We start from the raw sequence: 19588 nt of genomic DNA, 5'->3' as shown, positions 1-19588 counted from the left end.
ATGAAATGCAGTGAAATCTAAGTTCTTTACACATATTACTCCTAAAATAAAGCTGGACAATGTTTATTAAAAACTTAACATTCTTACTTGTGTCCAGGGGTGGTTAAAAAAACGCTGCCCTCAGGAGGTAGAGGTTCTGAGGGACCTCTTCTCTTCCTCGTTCACTAGACTGTACCGCTTCTGTGTACAGTCACTTGAGTTCAAAATAGAGCTGCTTGAGGCGTTTGTCATCATGCAGTGCATCAACATGCTGCAGGGACTCATCCCAACAAAGGTGGGTTTGATCATTTCAAACTTTCTAATCAGGGTCAGGGTCTGATGCGCTTATTTCCTTATACACTAAAAAAAAGTAATCTTTTTGGCATTAATTGAAGCAGTATAAGAAGGAACTCCAAATGTGAGGTGAAATTGCATTGAGAGCCACAATTCAATGCAGTTATTTAGAATCCCATTATTGTTTCATTATTATTATTTTTTTTACGCTACGTGGATCCCTCAGTTCCTAGCTCAGAAGAAGCAAGTAAAGCCAGACTAATGAATATGCATCAAATTCAAACAGAAAGTGCTTATGCAATTTGTACAAACACTGTATATTATCTACTGCCTATAAATCGTCACATTGTCAGAAATGCAAGTCCCCTCATTATTATGCAACACGCCATTAAGCATGTGCTATGTTAATATAAGACCAATGTACGTTTCTTTGATCATGATAATAAAAGTAATTTAGTAATGATAAGTGCTACCTCACAGGAACAGTGTGCCGACTTATCTCGAGAGCACTTGGAGCGCCTGTATGCATTTGCTATGATGTGGAGCGCAGGAGCTGTCCTTGAACTCGATGACCGGAAAAAAATGGAGCTGTGGCTACGAGGAAATGACCATTTTCATCTAAACTTGCCTGACATCCCTCCTGACAGTGAGGACACCATGTTCGACTATCATGTCACAACAGACGGTAGGCATGAAACCTGGATAACATAGTACATACATACATACGTACGTACATACTGACGTACGTACGATACCACAATACCACCGAGGGACCCACATAACCATTGGGCCAAAACTGTGACATGTTAACAGCTAGGTTGCCTTGCAGCATACCCTTAGAATGATTCCCCGCCCAACCATGCATCGCTATATGTAGGAAACTGTGGTGAGTGGTAATGTATGTACATTTGTTTTGTTGTAGGTCAGTGGGTCCACTGGAATACACGAGTGGAGGAATATGTGTATCCATCAGAAATAATCCCAGAGTATAGCTCCATTTTGGTACCCAATGTGGACAATGTTCGAACTGACTTCCTGATACAGACCATCGCCAAGCAGGGCAAGGTGAACAACAACAACAACAATCTTTTTGTCAACAATGAGTAGGTCGGTGTTTTCAGAAATTAGTATGAGCCAAAGGTTTTGAATAATTTTGAGTGCTTTAATTGGCACGTTTTTTATGTCTGTTGAAATTGTTCATTCATTCAACATTTCAACATTTGTGAGAAGATAGAGGTCACTTACTGTTCTCCTTTACCCTTAAAGTCAGCGCTCTCAGGTTTTGATCAGGCATGTAGATCTTTAATTTATGCATTACATTATATGATGATTTCTGGCTGGCAACCAGTTGAGGATCCCCTGCGAACTGCCCATTGTCAGCTGGAATAGGCTCCAGCACGCCCGCGACCCTCGTGGGGACAAGCGGTATGGATAATGGATGGATTATACAATGATTTCCCAGTGCATTCAGCTGTCATGTTATCATTGGTCCTGGGACCGCTTGAAGAGCTCTTTTCATCTCGTTGAGTCATGTCAACTGCTGCAGTTCAGTTCACTTCAACTTCAAGTGTTAACACTTTTGATTGACCAAATGAATGGCATAATGGGAGAAAATTCCCAGTTTTGTTTTAACAATCAGAGGAGCAACTAAGGGGTCGACACCCAAAATGCTTGATGAATTCCTTGATAGGTATTTTTCAATCATCTCTACTAACGCTTGAGAGTCCCTTGGAATCGAATTCTGTATGATGATAGAGAGGTTTATTTCTTGTTAATTAGAACCATCTCTTACACAGTTTTAATCGATAACATCACAGCATGACTTGTTGCTGCTATGTTTGAAATACAGATTGAAATAGTGCAGTCTGAAAAGACCTTTAAACGCGTTACAATATGGAATTCATTACAAGTCCTATTTGTGTGAGCATGCATGCGAGTGAAACAAGTGAAAATAAAACATTTGGAAGGGGTTTTAAAATTCTGATTTGAGCTCAAAATAGCTCTGACCCTCATCAGGTCAATGCCAAGCCATTCGCTCATGGGCACAGTCCGCAATACAGAAGGGTGGGGTGAGCTGCGGTTCATGCAGCGTCTTCAGAATTTTGTAAAAGTCACAAAATTGACTAACACCGCATCATGTTTTTTAGGCCGTTTTGCTGATTGGAGAGCAAGGGACAGCTAAGACAGTCATGATTAAGAGCTACATGTCAAAGCTCCATCCTGAGACACACATGGGAAAGAGCATGAATTTTTCCTCTGCCACCACACCACTCATATTCCAGGTGCAGTACAACCATCCAGCTCCTTAGACTTGAATAATTTAGTCTTCTGCTGCATTTTGCTTCAACCCACCGTCCACAATGCTCTAGGCTCATCATCTGTTATTCCTTAAAAAGAGCAAGTTAGATTTAAATGATTTCATCAGCCAGAGACGGACGGGTATGGGAAGTAACATTGATTTGCGCGCCTGATTGACAATCTGCTGACTGAAGGTGAGACCACTGTCTTGTCCCTGTCCATGGCTTAGCAGTATTGATCAGGCTGTCATGATAGATTATATCCTGCAGCAGCTCTGTCTTCATCTCCATTTTTTATCCTCAGCTGCTTCTTAAGAATTTTTTCCCTAAATTGTGTCCTGTTCTTTTTTTTGAAGAGAACTGTTGAGAGTTATGTGGATAAGAGAATGGGGAGCACTTATGGACCCCCAGCTGGGAAAAAAATGTCAATCTTCATCGATGATATCAACATGCCTGTCATCAACGAGTGGGGTGATCAGGTTTGGAATTTGAGTAACATTTGAAAAGAAAGATCACAAACAATCCCCACTGTACTTCTGGTCTTGGACACAGGTGACAAACGAGATTGTCCGTCAGTTAATGGACCAGAATGGGTTCTTCAATCTCGAAAAACCAGGGGAATTCACTGGAATTATTGATGTCCAGTTCCTGGCAGCTATGATCCATCCAGGAGGAGGCCGTAATGACATCCCACAGAGACTCAAAAGACAGTTTTCCATATTTAATTGCACACTGCCCTCCAATTCTTCAATTGACAAGATCTTTGGTAATCATGAAACCAGTCGAGTTAGAATCTGTATCCAATATAGTCACCAATTTGTAGTCAGTGACAAAACGAATGCTACCGTTTCTGATTTCTGATTTGTTAGTCACTTTATGCCATCAACATTTTCATGCAGGTGTGATTGGTGAAGGCTACTTCTGTTCAGGCCGAGGTTTTGTTGATGATGTTCGAGGTACAATAACCTTACTGGTGTCTACGAGTCGCCATCTTTGGCAGATGACAAAAGTTAAGATGCTTCCAACTCCTGCCAAATTCCATTACATCTTCAACCTTAGGGATCTCTCCAGGGTTTGGCAAGGCATGCTTAACACCAGTGCAGAGGTGGTCAGCTCCACCCAGGTGAGACTTTTCAATAAATTGACTGAGTATACAAAATGAGAATTAGCATACAGCAAATACTGCAGACAACCTTGCTATTCAATTAAAGGCTTATAAGGTGTCTTGCGTTATATTATCTGGGAATTAATATATCTATAATTCAATAATACTTATGTTTATTTAATTTTTGTGATGAATTTATTGAACTTTTAAAGGAAATTAAAAGTGTACCAGTAATTATGCTGCAGACCTCGTCTTTTGTGTGGAGCAAACAAGTGTAATTACAGTCTGGAATAAGCAGTGGCCAACCAATATCAACAAAAAATGCTTTTAGTGTGCTTTTTGTGTGGTTTTATGTAATGTTGTTGACTATGCTCAAATATTAACAACATTCATTTACAGCTAATGACCTGAGGCTTTATTGCAGTTGCCAATTATTTTTCAGGTGCTGTTGGCATTGTGGAAGCATGAATGCAAACGCGTGATAGCGGACAGATTTATCATGCCTGAAGAAGTGGAGTGGTTTGATCAGGCTTTGGCAAACGTGGTAGGGGACACTCTTGGCGAGAAGCACAAGAACATAGTAGAGGTTGGTGTGGACAGCTACTTTGTTGACTTTCTACGAGACTCACCTGAAGCATCAGGTAACATAAAACGATTCGTTCAACTTTATAACAACAACATAATTAGTAGGCCTAATCTGAAATATCTTTATCACAGGAGAGGAGCCAGAAGATTCTGACATGGATTTACCAAAAGTGTACGAGACCATTGAGACATTTGACAGTTTAAAGGGAAGACTGAACATGTTCTTGGGTCTTTACAATGAGAGTGTCAGGGGTACTGGCATGGACATGGTCTTCTTTCAGGATGCAATGATACATTTGGTCAAGGTAATGTCTGGCTCATTTTGAACTATTCACACAGCCCCTGTTTGGTGTTCTTTTTTATTGACCGCTTGTATTGCTTTTACTAACTGCTTGCATAATTTGAAATGAAGTGTGCTGATATTCAACTTTTTAGGTAAAAGGTGCTGTCTTTTGTATGACCTTGTGACATTTTTTTCGGGTGTGTGCTTGAATAAGGTCTCAAGGATTATCCGGACACCTGGAGGTAATGCCTTGTTGGTTGGTGTTGGAGGTTCAGGAAAACAGAGCTTAACTAGACTAGCCTCATTCATCGCTGGCTACAAGATTTTCCAGATCACTCTTACACGGTACTATTGCTTTTCACGCACATAAATGTTGTAAAAAAAAAAAGATGCAAAACTTAATTATTGAATGAGAATGAGAACTGTGGTAATCACATTTTGCAAGAATAGTGAGTGGAGCAGAACTGCTTTGAGTCATGCATAGATGACGAAATTTACTTTGGGAGTGCAGTCCATCCAAATTGCTATGCACTGAGAAAACTAGTTGACACTAATTGGCACTTCGTTTGCATGATTTCCTTCTGCAATACAGAACACTGTGGCATGGATTTAATCAGCTTTTGACAAGGCTGAGACGTTAGAAGCCCAGGTTGCTTTAGATGGCTGACAAGATTTTGGTTATTAATGGCAATCAAAGACGCATCCCTCAAAGCTTCCCAGCCAAGGGCAAATATTAAGAACTCCAGCAATTGGCGATTCAGAAACACTGGAGCACTGATTTCCAAATGCCATGCAAAATTTACACTGACAAATTGTCCAGTTCTGTTTTCTCCTCAGCCGAGGTACGACACTTTTAAGGTTGTCTACAATTCATCTGTAGCTCAATACCAGCGTTGCGGCACTTAAACAAATTCCTTCATATGTCTACAGCAATAATCATTTTTAGAGTGACAATGGCACTTTGTTGAACAACCACTCTGGAGGCTATTAAACATGATTTAAAGGTTCAGATGGCCTGTTTCTAGCAATTAAGTGGTTATCATCTGACACCATTCATTTAAATTATTCAACTTTTACATAAACTGTATAAGATGCTGAATTTGTTTTTATTAGCTGTAAGCCATCATCATTACACATAAAATTATTGACATTAACAGACATTGGGTTTGAGTATCACAGTTACAATTGAACGACTGAAATGAATGACACTTTCCGCAATTTTGTAATTCATTCAAATGCAACTTTATGTGTTTAGTACTGTCATTCATTTTTTTCCAGTTCCTACAACACAACTAACTTGATGGATGATCTAAAAGGTTTGTACAAGACAGCGGGTCTGCTTGGAAAAGGCCTCAGCTTTCTCTTCACAGACAACGAAATAAAAGAGGAGTCCTTCCTTGAGTACATGAACAACGTTTTGTCATCTGGAGAGGTGAGGAACATGTGTCAAGGGATGTAGACATATGGATAGACCTTGCTTTCTGCAATGTACTGTACAATGCAATTTGAACATCATGTTCTGAAGCTGAATCCCAACTACAGCACAATTCGAAGTAAAAATCAACATCTTGCTGATCTTAACTAACTAGACAACAGCCAATCAGAATGATTAAAAATGTCCCACGCTGGACACCATTCTGTATACTGCATTCTACGGCTCTTTCATTTAAAACATCTGAGCAGCACAATGAGAACAATCACTTCACTCTTCACAATTCTAAATGTTACATTTTATGCATTATGAGTGTATCGAGCAAGATTCCTCACATCCAGGTGAGGCTCTGCCTCCTCCTGCCATTACTGACCATACATAGCTGCTCATATTTGGAATACATTACTTTGAGCATGTGCACGCTTCTTGCACAGTGCACAGTGACATGCATGGTAGTGTAAAATTGTCCAGCTAGAACATCTTTTAAATTTCCTACTAGAACCAGATTGTCTTTGAGGAAGGACCAAATATCTGCAGTAAGGATCAATTGAAAGTTCAAAATGCTTATTTATTTTCTTTCAGCAGTAAACATTGATGGTAGTTTCAAGGTCTAGTGCCTCCGTTCACTCATTTGTCTGATTCAGTGCCCAGCACTACAGGCTGTAATGCGTTTTAAAAGCAAACAAAGCTCTTTCATAGCACTCCTTTTCTCTTTTATTCTCTTATTATTATTATTGGTTTGTTCCTTCAACTTTTGCACACATGTTTGTCTGCTTGTCTTTCTCCAGACATTCAGTACTCTCTGTTATGGTTAATTTACCTTCCATTCACCTCTTGTTATCTGGTTCTCCTCTCCCTTTGTTCTCTCACAATTGTCTTTCATTACCTGGCTTTCTTTTCCGCCCTTGCCCATTCCAACCAAGAAGCTCACCACTACCTTCTTTTTTCATTACCTCACACCTTCTGCTCCCCTTTCTTGCTTCAGAAATATTTGTGCCAAATACGTGAAATACCTATGTTTCCCTCTGTAATGCCACACACATTTTTATATTGTGATTTTGTAAATCATTTTGTAAATTTGTGATGTGATAGCAGTAATTACGTGGGTTAGTAAAGCACAGTCTACTGTAACTGTATATATGGGTATTTAAAAAATATATATATTTTAGTATTTTTCTTGTCTACTGCAGATAGAAGGTGGTGTTTATTTTGTTGTGTGGTATTTAGTAAAGCACAATCTACTGTCACTGTGTATATGGGTATGTTTTTCTTTTTTTTTTTATCATTTAGTATTTTTCTTGTCTAGCGCAGATAGAAGGTGGTGTTTAGGCTATTGTGTGCCAAAGGTTAGACCCGCTTATAGCGAGTTTAAAATCTCAAAGTCAAAGTCAAAGTCAAAGTCAGCTTTATTGTCAATTTCTCCACATGCCAAAGACACACAAAGAAACCGAAATTTCGTTCCCCCCTATCCCACGGTGACAAGACATGGCTCACAACAGACAAACAAGTAACAAGTATAACAAAAGTGTGCTGAATAAATAATGAATAAATAACACAACAATAAATAGTCTACTTTTTGGCACCAAATTTGCAGATGGGCTGGGGGCATGCAATAAAATATGCTGGAATGCCTAATAAGGTCTAAAGGTCTAACAAATATACAAAAATGCTAAACTCGACATGCACAGGCAAAAATGAAGACGTGCTTGTTTTTTAAACCGAGCTCAGTCTCCTTTGTGTCTTCTCTTGCCAAATTGGCAAGTGCTTCTGGGGCATGTCAGTTCCATCCACTAAAACGCTCAGCGTGGTGCAAAACAGGTCCAAACACGATAATTTGAACTTGCCCCATGTCAAAGGGACCTTGAGTTGCTCCTGATGCTGCATCATCAGTAGGGAAATTGAAGAGACAGTGTTATAGTACGTTAAGTATCTAGAAGGTAGAAAAAGCACTTCACAAGTGAAAGGCCATTTACAGAATTAAGTGTAATTCAAATTAGGCCTTTTGATTCTTCGGAATCCTTTTTTTCACCTACAAATGTGTTGCTGTTTTGTTGGTTTGCAAACAATGCTGTCTTCAAAGATGCTACAGAGCTGGAACTAAAAGTTAAAGTCCCAATGATTGTCACACACACAAGCTGAGCTGAACCCGATCTTTTCAGTGTACAGCAAAAAAGAATAAAGAAGATTGATAGATTAGTCTTCGTAGTAGTTTCTTTCCTCCATACCATTCACCTTTTTTTTTTAACAATCCTTTTTGTCTGCTTCTTTTTCCATTCCTTTGGGTACCTACCTAAATGGCAGCAGCTGCTTAACCAGAGAGGTTGAATTGTGATAGGAACCAAGGTATTGTCTGTGTATTTGTTTGCATTAGGTTTGAATGAAGGCATGATGGAAATAGAGAGAATTTGATGGTATGCATGTGAGAGAGATAGCAGAGATGGTGTTGAGAGGCAAAAAGGGGGTGAGCAATGCTGCTGAAGCCTTGAGGTCTTTGTTGGCCAGCAGATGGTACGGGAGATGTGCAACAAACACGCACAAGCATACACACAAACAGGCTGCCTCATTAGCATGTACCATAATAAAAAGGTGAAAAAAGCATGAGCACTACCCCTGTTTTTGACTGTGGAGAAAGCCGACATTTTAGCAGACAGCCGATAGTGTTTTTGCTTTCTAGGATTTGTATTAGAAAACTAATTTGGCACTCACTGGCCATTTTTCTACTCCTGATAAGATTTTTTTTTTTTTTTTTAATGGATTTGAATGCTGAATTTTTTTCCCCTAAAAGACCTAAAACCTATACATAAGACAACCAACTGGATTGATTTCTCTGGCATTACTGTACTGCTTACCAATTTCACACCAATCTATAATACTATATTTTCAAATATAATGGCAGAATTGGTGGTGGGGTGGAAGAAGGGGTGGACGTTTTTTTGCTATGTCATTGCTCACTTGAATAAACGGAAAAGGGTAGCAAAAGATTTTTATGAAGCACATATCATTCATGTTTCCCAAAATCAGTAGTGTGATCTTGTGCATTTTTGTCCTCAGGTATCAAATCTGTTTGCTCGGGATGAAATAGACGAGATCCTCAGTGATCTTGTCCCGATAATGAAGCGAGAGTTTCCAAAACGGCCACCCACCAACGAAAACTTGTATGAGTACTTCATGTCACGAGTTCGAAACAACCTTCACGTTATTCTGTGCTTTTCACCTGTTGGGGAAAAGTTCCGAAACAGAGCTCTAAAATTCCCAGCGCTGATATCTGGTTGCACTATGGATTGGTTCCGACGGTGGCCTAAAGATGCTCTTGTTGCAGGTACATACCAACACGTGGCATGTTGATTGATTATAACTTGTAGAGATTTTACAATAGGTGTTTTCATTGCTTCCTAAAAGATGTTTATTTCCTTGGCTTCCCCAAAAATATTTAAGCCAAAAAATATAAAATTGTCCAATCACTTTTGTTGCTTTGCTGTTGCTCAGGCATTGCCAAATGAAAAACATTTCAATTTTATTTTCCTGTTCAGACTGACTACATCATGTTGCCAGCTGCTGAATAAATGACAATAAAATCTGTATGATTTCTGTCAATGTACTTTCTGTAATTCTGGTCTTTCTCGCTGTACTTTGTGTTTTCAGTTTCAGAGCACTTTGTGTCTGCGTTTGATATTGACTGTTCACCTCAAGTCAAGAGTGAGGTTGTTCAATGCATGGGCTCTTTCCATGATGGAGTGGCTGAAAAGTGTGTGGATTACTTTCAGAGGTCAGACAGTGATCAGCTATTCCAGACAATTTGTCACTATGCATGTTAACAATAATAAAACACAGCAGCAGATTTAGATGAAAGATGCTGCCGTCTGTCTGTTATGCATAACAAAACAAATAGAACTTTCGAAAATGTAAAAAAAAAAAAAAAAAATTCCAGCTAACTTAAGCCTTTACTTTTTTTACACGCAAGTATTAAAATCAGCATTTTACAGCTCAATTCTTTTAAAAAAAATTACATTAGTAATATATCTTAAAGACAAATAAGCATAAATATGTTTACGTTCACACTTCAAATATGCTTCCATCCATTGTTCTTTCTTGGAAATAAATGAACAAAATACAATTTATTACACATCAAGTGATGCACAGTATACTAATTTCACTGCAGATATCGACGCTCCACTCATGTCACACCCAAGTCCTACCTATCCTTCATCCAGGGCTACAAGAACATCTATGAGGAAAAGAGATCGGAAGTTAAGACTTTGGCTAACAGGTAAACCCAAAACTCGCAGCTCAACACTGAAGAAAGCCGGAAGACATGTATTATTTTTTTCAGCTTTTCTACTGTCTGATTTTCACATTAATGTGGCATAAGTGCTCAACATAAAGTATGACTGAAAATAAACTGGAAAAGTATGTCTGACCCAAACCACATAGTCATATGGACATACAGACATGTGAATGTGCTTTTTGTGATTTGTGGTTGTGCTTTCTTTGTTTGACAATACTGTTCGTACACCTAATTAGGATGAACACAGGCCTCCAGAAACTAAAAGAAGCATCTGAGTCGGTAGCAGGACTCAGCAAAGAGCTGGAGGTAAAAGAGAAAGAACTACAGGTGGCAAATGAAAAGGCTGACATGGTGAGTTTTAGAAGCTGTAACTTTTAACTGAATATTAATTGATTTACGGTATTAATAGATGTTTTTTTCTCACATTAGCATGTTTACCCCAAGCATATTCAATTAGGGGTAAACATCAATTACAAAAATATAAATAAATAATCTCCATAGAATACCTCATTTTCATTCAAACTTTTGTACGGCTCGGCAGTAAGAGCTTACTACCAAGGTGATTTTTTTGTCTCCCGAGATGACTAATCTTTACTGTGATATGTTTGCTTTACACAACTATTAAGAGTTGTGTAAGATTTGATGTACCGTTTTATGGAAACTTGTATACTTTATAATACTTGTCTTTCAAAGGTGCTTAAAGAGGTTACAGTCAAAGCCCAGGCAGCTGAGCGAGTTAAAGTGGAGGTTCAGAAAGTCAAGGACAAGGCCGAAGCCATTTTAGATCGGATCTCAGCTGACAAGGCCATTGCTGAGCAGAAACTTAAAGCTGCGAAGCCTGCACTGGAAGAGGCCGAGGCTGCACTGCAGGTACAGTGTTGGACTAACAGAATATTCTCAACGCCATGTTCCTTTGAGATGTCTTATTGAGCTTCCATTGTTGTATGTTCTTGCCACGTGGTCAGCCTAATCATATATAGAAAGACAAGACATCGGTATCCTAATGAAACAGCTGAACTCATAGACAAAACCAAAGAGCAATACTATAAAACATAAGCGCTTGACTGTGTCTAAAACAACACTTCAAAAAAGATCAATGACATGAGTGCCATTTAGCGGCAGTACGTAAGTAAGTTTTGCCTCCATCCCTGCGACTCTGGAGGGTTTTGGTGTGACAGCGGGGTATGTCTATCGTTAGCACGTTGCTTTTGGCTGAGAAGCTGTGTTGTAATTAAAGCATGGCTCCAGGGTAGGTAGTTGCATGCAAATCAACAATGGCAGGTCCCTGATTATAATTTTTATCTTGCTGTGGTGGATGTGAAACTGGATGCATCCTAAAAGGACACATTAGTTTCATTCTTTTGAATATGAAAAATAGACCCTGAGTGTGATTGACTGAATATGGCAAGCTTACAGCTGTTCTGCGCCCGAGATAAGGTCAAATGTTCCTTGTTACTTGATGTAAAATGGTGTCGCTGCTTTTTTCTTCTTTTTGCAACACAGTCGTTAAATAGATGTGATTTATCTTCTGCCTATTATTGTTTTGAATAGGGAGGAAATGTGGAGTGAAGCACTGTTGTCGTTGGAATTGTTGAAATGATGTAAATATATGCTTTGTGAGTTTGGAATAATATGTGCATCACTGAGATATTGTTATGTAGTCATAAGCAGACATTTCTTAAGCTAAGGAGTCCGAAAGAATTGATCTTATAAAGTGCATTACCGTAATTTCTGGCCTATAAGTCGAACCTGAACATGAGCCTCACCAGCTAATATTAGTGAAAAATCCTGTTTTGTTTATATATAAACCGCACCGGACGCATTTTAATTAAAAGTGCTCATTTCCATTATCTGTATTACCAAAACAAGTCCTCTTACAATATCATAAAGATTATGAAAAATCCATAGATAAGCCGCACTGGACAATACACTGCAGAGTTCAAAGCTTGTGCAAAAAGAAGCGATTTATAATCCGTAAAATACAATTCATAGAGGTGTCATTGAATTTTACAGAGTGCGATGAAACCGCTACGGTGAACTTACCAAATATCTTCTATGAAAGATACAAAACCTGTCAATAATTACTGTTAGTCTAATTTATTTTAACTGCTAATTAAATGTTTTAAAATGTAAATGAAACCAAGAGCATTATTGGAAAAATAATGTGATTTTGCATGTAAAATCCATTTCAGCTAGTTTTGGGCTTTCAGATTTGTTTAAATTGCACAACTTTGTCCGTCAATCAAAATACTGTACGTAAGAGACACGTAAGCATGAATATGTCCACCTAACTCTCAAACATTTTCAGGCATTGTCTGGATAGGCTCACCTTTATGTTCTTTTTCTGCACTGGAGATGATTACGTTAAATTACTCTAAAACTGTGCAGTGAGCAAATTAAAAAAAAAAAGCAGATGAGATGAGAAGATAGGGTCTCCAAAGGTTGCTCTCAATGTGGAATGCTTTGATTTTAGCTTCTTCTGTCTCTATAATTGTATGGGTCTCTTAAAGTAATCTTAAAAAGTGTCTTTACTTATATGGGTGTTTATTCCCTCTTTTTAGTCCTTAAGCGTCCCATGATATACATTCTCTGCTCTTAACACTGAAATGTACAAAATATGTGGAATTACATGGTCATAGGAAAAGACAAGGGAAAGCTAATTTAACTTTGACTCATCTCGTATCTAATACCCCCTCAAATTATCCATACATGTAGCTTACTTGTCAAACGATTTGAAGTTGTAGATATTTATTTAGTATTTACAATTCTGAAACTAAAGTTTCGTGAGAACAGTTTGCTTAGAGGTAATTTTCTATCCCAGCATGTTGTGCTTCAGTGTACAAAGAAAACACAATTTGGTGTGGAGAAACACATCCTTGACCTCAAACTCACTTCAAAATGGATTCCACACTTATGTCTAAACCTCTATGCATTTGATGCCACTGTTTTGTTTTGGCTTTCAAAATTTTGCGAGGTTGAAAACATTCCACAGGCTATAACAGGATAGTAGATGAACTGACATGAATGAAATGTGCAAATAAAAAAATAACAGGTTATTAAATGTAGTATGTATTATGGCTGGCCCATTGTCATATTTCAAAATCGATTAATTGTACAACCTGATGCTGGCAAATGTATTCTTTGATTAAACACAAACATAATCAGTCTGTTATCATAAGGAGTACGGAAATCAGAATAATTATTATTGAGAGCCTGAAATCAGAAGATTTTGCAGATTTTACTTTTAACAATGACTCTAAACCATTACTCAAAATAGTTGTTGATTAATTTGATAATGAGCCAATTGCCAATTAATTGATAATCTAATATTGCAGCATATTACTGTTTTTTTTTCTGCACTCATTGCACAGTTCAAGAATGTTTATTTTAGTCTGCATTCATGTTTTTATTTGTGTTTGTTTCCCCCACCCCCCAAATCCATAGATAAACTTTCCACAGAGAGATCCCCTCATCAACTGTACTTTGATGTTATCACAGATCAGTTAATATCCAATTTTAGACTCAACTCTTCTTTCCGCTCAGACAATCAAGCCATCTGACATTGCTACGGTTCGCACACTTGGGCGTCCCCCACACCTCATCATGAGGATTATGGACTGCGTGCTGCTGCTTTTCCAAAGGCGGGTAAACCCTGTGAAGATCGACCCAGAGAAAAACTGCAACACTCCATCGTGGCAAGAGTCTCTCAAACTCATAACAGCTGGAAATTTTCTGGGCAGCCTACAGGTAAAGGTTACAATCATATGCAGCAATAGTTAATACCATCTTGTGTTCCAGATGTTGAGAAGGTATGGCTGATATAGATTTTCATCCAACATAGGAAAAGAACAGCCTTTTCATGACCTCATCAGTTTTTTTGGTATTCTTTATGATGTTTAGATGTGCCAAAGTCATGGTGCTACATCACTTGTAGAGAGATCATCTAAAATTCAAAATATTAAGATTATTTTGTTATAATTTCCCATCACTCTATTCCTCCTTCCCCTGTATCTCTCTCCATCATTGTTTCCATGATGCATCAGCTCCACAGTGCTCACTTTCTCTCACCTCATTAGTGCATCAAACCTGCAGCCTCTGAGCATATGGGTAATCCCTCCTCTTCCTTTTAGGCTTGCTTTCTAACCCCACCTGCTGTATATGTTCTTCTTTTCCTCATGTATCCCCTCCCCATGCTTTCTTGTTCTAACCCTGGCACCCTTCTCCCTTGCAGCAATTCCCCAAAGACACTATTAATGAAGAGACGGTGGAGCTCCTGCAGCCCTATTTTGACATGCCCGACTACAACATTGAAACGGCTAAAAGAGTGTGCGGTAATGTGGCTGGCCTTGCATCCTGGACCAAAGCCATGGCCACTTTCTTTTCCATCAACAAGGAAGTCTTGCCCTTAAAGGTAATATATAGTGCAGCGTGATTGGTTGACAAATTAGAACTTTCCTTGATGTGTTATTTAATACAAATATTGCAAGAAATACATCAAACACACGTGCATCAAAATCCCTTGTCTCCCGCCTCCAGTGCTAACTGATGAATGCGCCCGACAAACGTCAGTGCAGAGCAGAGCCACGGGCTACAACACAGCCCCACTTTGATTTGAAAAGATTCATTCATAACCCCAACATCTTGGCTGTTTGGTTGCAGATTTTGTGTCCTTGAAACAGAACGCAAGAATGAAGCCATTCTCAATGCAACTTTTCATATTCCATTTGAATTTATATTAATCCATTTAGCACAGACCTGGAAACGGATCTCAACCCTCTGGGCAAAAACGGTGTTTAAAAAAACATTCCAGTCACACACGTTTCACTGGAAACCTGCTGAAACATTTTCAACACGGAATGGGATAAAAATTGTGAGTGCAGTACTACTCCCCTAATTAAAAAGTACAAAAAATATTTTATATCTGGGAACTTCCAAGGTGTACTGCCTGTCACCCAAAGTCAGCTGGGATAGGCTCCAACCCACCCACCACCATGTGGAGAAGCAGTATAGAAAATGGATGAATGTATAATGGATTACAATGACGGACACATACTCCTCTGGTTAAGGAAAAAAATCAAGAATATTTATCCAAATTAATTTTATACTGGATTTGTGGGACATTGCACTCGTATCTATAAATTGACTTTCCACTACACAAAATGGTCTCATCTGTATATGACTTGTATTGTGTAGCATGTATGATATACGTATTTGAATAATTCCTTTTCAATTCTAATTTGGTGACACCTTTTGGGATTTTATAAGAGCAGCAAAAATGCAACTTGAACCTTTTATAGGACGTTGTTTGAAAACCTGAAGCAATTACGTTTTTTAAATATAACTGTTTTACAACAATACCACTGTCTACTAGAGTGCTGTGCAAATATGACGCATGAAACACTGTCGACTCGAGTGCTGGGAAAATATAACGCATAAAAATACATAGGGGACAGAAAAGTGACACTTTCCGATCTACTATGTTGCAGTGCTTGAATTTGTTTCATTCAAGCAATCCTCACATTCTATGCTATCATCTCTTTTCTGTTCTCCAAGTCATGCACACATTCGGTCTCAACAGCCCCATGATAACTACCTGCTTGTATTTTTTGTCACCTCAGTATAGAACACATTCTAGCAAATTGATTTTCTGATTTTCAGCGCAATGGTGCTCCACTCCCAGAGCTGGCCTACCAAACAGAGAAGTAGTGAGATGGGCTTACCCATATACAACTACAATGTAATCAGACTCACGCAGTTACAAGCACTTAACACTGTTCTCCAAATCTGTCTTTCAACAGAAGATTTCTCAGCAGCTCTAATCATAAAATACCCCCTCAGGTTCTCGTCAGTACTTTTTGTAAATCTCCAGTTCTCACAACTTGTCTGCATTCAATACCTGCAACGTACATAGAAAATCGTCTATACGTGTATTCATACTACAGTACAATGTGGATATTCATTTTTCCGGCAATTTTGGAAAGCTGCTTTATCAAAGCAGAACTTTGTAAATAAATTAAATACACTCTACACATTGACACTAACTCACTTTTGGTTCGTATATTTTCTGTTTGTTGTATCTTAGAGTTTGGTTTGAACTGGGTTAGAAGATTTTTTTTCGCAATGAATAAACTAACTTTTGTGCAAGTTACAGTGAGATTACAAATAGAATTTAAAACTTTTCTTCTCCAGGGATTATGTGTGTCGATTTAAAGAGCAGACAATCCTCCCACCTTGATCTGAGGTCTGCACTCTGCTGAGGCTCTCTCTAGTTATCCCTCATGTCAGGAGTAGATTACCAGTTCTCCACTGAGCCTTTCTTTTTCTGATTTGTCATTTCTTTCACACACCATCTACCTTTTGCTCCCCGTGAAAAAGGGACCGTCACCATTTGTGCTGTTTTGTGTGGAATAAAGCCAGCACAAATCATTTTTCTTTAATTTTCCACCTCTCTTTTTCAAGGCTAACTTGGCAGTGCAGGAGAATCGACTGGCCATCGCTCACGTTGATTTTCAGAAAGCTCAGGCCGAGCTGGATGCCAAGCAGGCCGAGCTGGATGTGGTACAGTGCGAGTATGAGAAGGCCATGATGGAGAAACAGGTAAGATGTGGGGGTGGAGGGTGGGTGATAATGGTATAGAGAAAGACATTTGAAACTACACAATTGGCCCTATCCAATTTGGTGCTCTTGGCAAGATGTTATATCGTGCTCCCTCCATCGCGTATTTATTATACATACACTTATAGAATGGCTTGGCTCGAGAAAGCTGGGAAATACTGAGTCAGCATATTGGCCTAAATAACACACCCGTACAAACTGACACGAGTGACTAAATGTGCTAAGCACTGTACAATAAAATAACCTCACCTGTTTGAATATATACACAAAAATAATCATAGCAAAACTGTAACCGCAGATTCATCAGGAAAGAAGCAAACCAAAACTATTGACTTTACTTTTGATTTTACATTCCTCTGTTCTCCCTTTCAGACACTGCTGGAGGATGCAGAGCGCTGCAGGTACAAAATGCAGACCGCTTCAAGTCTGATCAGTGGTTTAGCCGGCGAAAAGGAAAGATGGACAGAGCAGAGCAAAGAGTTTGCTGCTCAGACCAAACGTCTCGTTGGTCAGTTTAACAATGAGTGTATTTCTTTTCCTTATGTCCTAGTCCTATTTTGTCCCAATAGCCTAGTTTATAGACACGATTGTACGCTTTCAATGTCTTTGGCTTTTTGCTCCAGGTGACATCCTGCTTGCAACGGCATTCTTGTCATATTCCGGTCCGTTCAACCAGGAGTTCCGTAACCTCTTACTCAGCGATTGGCAAAATGAACTGAAGCAGCGTCAAATCCCATTTGGCAGCAATCTCAATCTGACCGAGCTGCTCATTGATGCGCCCACTGTCAGTGAGTGGAATCTTCAGGTCAGTAATCAAACTGCTTAAATAGGCATACTCTAGCGTATGTTGCATTATTCAAAGAAATGTGCTATTTCATTCTGTATGCTATTATAAAGAATTGAAGATGCGCTTGTCACACGTCCTTTCTTTTTCAGGGACTTCCGAACGATGACCTGTCTATTCAGAATGGCATAATTGCCACCAAAGCTGCACGCTTCCCTCTCCTTGTTGACCCTCAAACGCAAGGAAAAATCTGGATTAAGAATAAAGAAGCCAGCAATGAGTTGCAGGTTTGTTTTTTTAAATTTGAAACCCACTTTCAACAGATTTTTCTCTTAAAACACGCAACTTTCATTTATTGATAGTTTCGTTTTTTCTTGTTAGGTATAAAATAGAAATAAAGAAATCAGACGGATATGAACATTCTTATTTTGCAGTAGACGCAGTACAGCTATAATAAAAATGTTTGATGTCGAACAACATGCTTTTCGGCAGTCACATAACAGCATTGTGTTTTTAGTTTCTGCCTTCATGCATTTGAAAATGCTTTTGTTCAGCCTTCAGCTCAATGTTTTTTAGCTTAATACCTCAGGAGTAGTACAATTAACTGTTACTTCCTTCTTGGCCCTGTTTCTTGGCTGAATCATAACAGGGTTTATTTAATCATGAGATTCAATTTACTGTAGACACAGGGAGGCATCATTATAAATGAATACTTAACCATTTCACAATGTTTTGAAAACGTGACACATCCCAAAGAGATGTTAGATCCTTGAATTGGCTAAGTTTGATTTTTTGTACCAAAGGCTCACGTCAAATATATTCTCATTTTCTCAGATCACCTCACTAAATCATAAATACTTCAAGAACCACCTTGAAGACAGTTTGTCTCTTGGGCGACCACTCTTGATTGAGGACATAGGGGAAGAGTTGGATCCTGCACTCGATAACATTCTAGAGAAAAACTTTATAAAGACTGGATCGACTTATAAGGTAAGGGGAATCAGTCACTTAGTCATTTAGCTTTGTGGATTTGTCTGTTCCAGCAAACTTACTCCGTAATAGCCTGCTTAGATGATTACATCCACTCCAGCAAATACATTTGGAATAATAGAGATTAAGGGACAAGTCCCCCTTATGCAACATCGGTGACCTCTGACCCCACTATACACTCTTCTGGAAACATTTCCACAGACACCTCCAACATCTTTTAGAGTCTTTGCAGAAGTTAGCTGCCATAACTGCAAACTGTTATCTTGTATTTTTACTTTCACAAAGGTGGAGTGGAGTTGACTGTGGATTCACTGTGAACGTGTCACTTATACTGCAATGAGAAGGACTAAAATGGACTCAGATGGCTTTCTTTTTTGGGACTGTGTTCAAATATTGTATTGTAAATGGGATTCTCAGTGCTTTCACACTATCACCCCGGGGAACGACTCTAGGTTTAGTATCCTGCTCAAGGATACGTCACCATATAATTGTGTGTTGAAATGGAGATGGGTCGACAGATGACTGAGCCGAGCCCCTGCACAGTATGCAGTTAAAGACGTTCTTGTCTTCTTTTCCAGGTAAAAATTGGGGACAAAGAGGTGGATGTTATGAAGGGCTTCAGGCTGTATGTGACTACCAAGCTGCCTAACCCAGCATACACCCCTGAGATCAGTGCCCGCACCTCCATTATTGACTTCACTGTTACAATGAGAGGATTGGAGGACCAGCTTCTAGGTCGAGTCATTCTCAAAGAAAAACAGGTTACAGTTCTTTAAATACACTTGCCCAGACAGCGCAAATCTGTTGATTGTTGTAGAGCGGTTATTGAATTTGGAGTTATTGTATTTTTACTCCTTGAAAATCATAGTGATACTGATAATTATGTTATGGAAAATTGACTTTTTTAATTGCTTGGTTACAAGTAGTTGGGTGAACCAC

General features: G+C 38.9%; 2 protein-coding genes across 2 annotated transcripts in view; one reads left to right on the top strand and one right to left on the bottom strand.

Annotated features, from left to right (window-relative positions):
- Window positions 1–19588, bottom strand: part of adcy2a (adenylate cyclase 2a) — a 76603-nt gene that overhangs the window by 18390 nt on the left and 38625 nt on the right. The window lies entirely within an intron of this gene.
- dnah5 (dynein, axonemal, heavy chain 5) overlaps window positions 1–19588 on the top strand; it is a 58441-nt gene that overhangs the window by 25279 nt on the left and 13574 nt on the right. The window contains exons 50-73 of the mRNA XM_049729278.2: window positions 98–274; window positions 754–958; window positions 1196–1338; window positions 2421–2555; window positions 2927–3049; window positions 3123–3336; window positions 3470–3693; window positions 4118–4316; window positions 4393–4565; window positions 4758–4888; window positions 5822–5975; window positions 9027–9294; window positions 9618–9741; window positions 10135–10242; window positions 10497–10611; window positions 10954–11130; window positions 13804–14007; window positions 14492–14671; window positions 16720–16857; window positions 17248–17383; window positions 17499–17680; window positions 17812–17946; window positions 18494–18649; window positions 19228–19410. Of these exons, the coding sequence (XP_049585235.1) occupies window positions 98–274; window positions 754–958; window positions 1196–1338; window positions 2421–2555; window positions 2927–3049; window positions 3123–3336; window positions 3470–3693; window positions 4118–4316; window positions 4393–4565; window positions 4758–4888; window positions 5822–5975; window positions 9027–9294; window positions 9618–9741; window positions 10135–10242; window positions 10497–10611; window positions 10954–11130; window positions 13804–14007; window positions 14492–14671; window positions 16720–16857; window positions 17248–17383; window positions 17499–17680; window positions 17812–17946; window positions 18494–18649; window positions 19228–19410 (3984 nt within the window). The remainder of the gene's footprint in view (window positions 1–97; window positions 275–753; window positions 959–1195; window positions 1339–2420; window positions 2556–2926; window positions 3050–3122; window positions 3337–3469; window positions 3694–4117; window positions 4317–4392; window positions 4566–4757; window positions 4889–5821; window positions 5976–9026; window positions 9295–9617; window positions 9742–10134; window positions 10243–10496; window positions 10612–10953; window positions 11131–13803; window positions 14008–14491; window positions 14672–16719; window positions 16858–17247; window positions 17384–17498; window positions 17681–17811; window positions 17947–18493; window positions 18650–19227; window positions 19411–19588) is intronic.

Source organism: Syngnathus scovelli, chromosome 9 (genome assembly GCF_024217435.2).
Source record: "Syngnathus scovelli strain Florida chromosome 9, RoL_Ssco_1.2, whole genome shotgun sequence".
NCBI lineage: Eukaryota > Metazoa > Chordata > Actinopteri > Syngnathiformes > Syngnathidae > Syngnathus > Syngnathus scovelli.
Note: the sequence above shows the minus strand (reverse complement) of the source record. Positions and strands in the feature narration are given on the sequence as shown.